Source organism: Gavialis gangeticus, unplaced genomic scaffold (assembly GCF_001723915.1).
Source record: "Gavialis gangeticus isolate Ggan-Ray unplaced genomic scaffold, GavGan_comp1, whole genome shotgun sequence".
Lineage (NCBI taxonomy): Eukaryota > Metazoa > Chordata > Crocodylia > Gavialidae > Gavialis > Gavialis gangeticus.
The window spans coordinates 44,442,780-44,443,859 of record NW_017728996.1 but is presented as its reverse complement, the minus strand read 5'-3'; the positions used below and the strand labels follow the sequence as shown (position 1 = coordinate 44,443,859).

Sequence of the window (1,080 nt, the reverse complement as noted above, 5' to 3'; positions counted from 1 at the left end):
AAGTTTGCCTGGATTTTTACAGGTAGATTTTCTTTCTAGCACAAGCAGTCCCACTTTTTGTTCTGCCCTAGGCTATTGTTTACTTACTGGAGACCGATTTCAGACTTTGATGCATATTCTAAGGAAATTAATTAAAGTATATGACAAGAAACCACTCAGTGTGCATAGCAATTGTGTTTTATATTCAGAGTCTGGTGTATAGTTTATGATAGCTTCTGTTTGTAGACAAGCCGCAAAACATGACAGCGGTTGATTGTAAAATTATATAAGTGTTGCTGAAGATCTCAAAACGATTCCAAAAGACATGGTCTTTGCTAAGTGAATAGTGTAGCGGTCTAGTTAGGTCCTACAAATTGCCAGTTAGGCTCTTAGACAATAATAACAGCGTTTAGTGGTCTGATCTTAAAAGAGAGGAATTGAAATGAAGAAGAATGAAGGAGCAGTGAAAACTACACTGTCCACAGTGCTTTTCCATAGACCCAACAAGTGTGTGCAAAATGGAAACTTTAGGTATTTGGAATTATTTTTTGCAAAAATACAAATAGAAAATAACACATCTGGGCATCCAAAGCCAAACGGCAAATGGCTAGTAAATGAAATACACACTTGATTTGCTCTCCTTTTAATTCTTTTGTCCTTTTGTGTGTTTTCTACTGAGCAGTGATTTGAAGCCCTTTCAAACAAGACTAGCAGACTATTTGGTACTTGCAAAAATCCGCCGTGCACTGGGTTTTTCTCGATGTCAGAAGCATTTCTCTGGAGCCGCTCCTCTCACTACAGAAACAATATATTTTTTCCTGGGTCTGAACATCCCACTCTATGAGGCATATGGGATGAGTGAGACCTCAGGCCCTCACTGCATGTCTGGGCCATATGTTTACAGGCGTCACAGGTAAGTTTATATAACATTTGCCTTGCAGAAACCAAATCTCTGGTCTCATAAGAATGCCCATATTCATCACAGACTCTTTCTCTTACTTCTCGCTCCTGCTTTTTCTCTGGCTTCTATACTGTCAAGTAGGGCTGTGCGAAATGGGCCCTATTCAATTTGGATTCAGCCCAAATCGGGGACAGTGATTC

At 39.6% G+C, this 1,080-nt stretch overlaps 1 protein-coding gene across 1 annotated transcript in view; it reads left to right on the top strand.

Annotated features, from left to right (window-relative positions):
- ACSBG1 (acyl-CoA synthetase bubblegum family member 1) overlaps positions 1–1,080 on the top strand; it is a 101,644-nt gene that overhangs the window by 68,543 nt on the left and 32,021 nt on the right. The window contains exon 10 of the mRNA XM_019504398.1: positions 662–892. Coding sequence (XP_019359943.1) covers positions 662–892 — 231 coding nt within the window. The remainder of the gene's footprint in view (positions 1–661; positions 893–1,080) is intronic.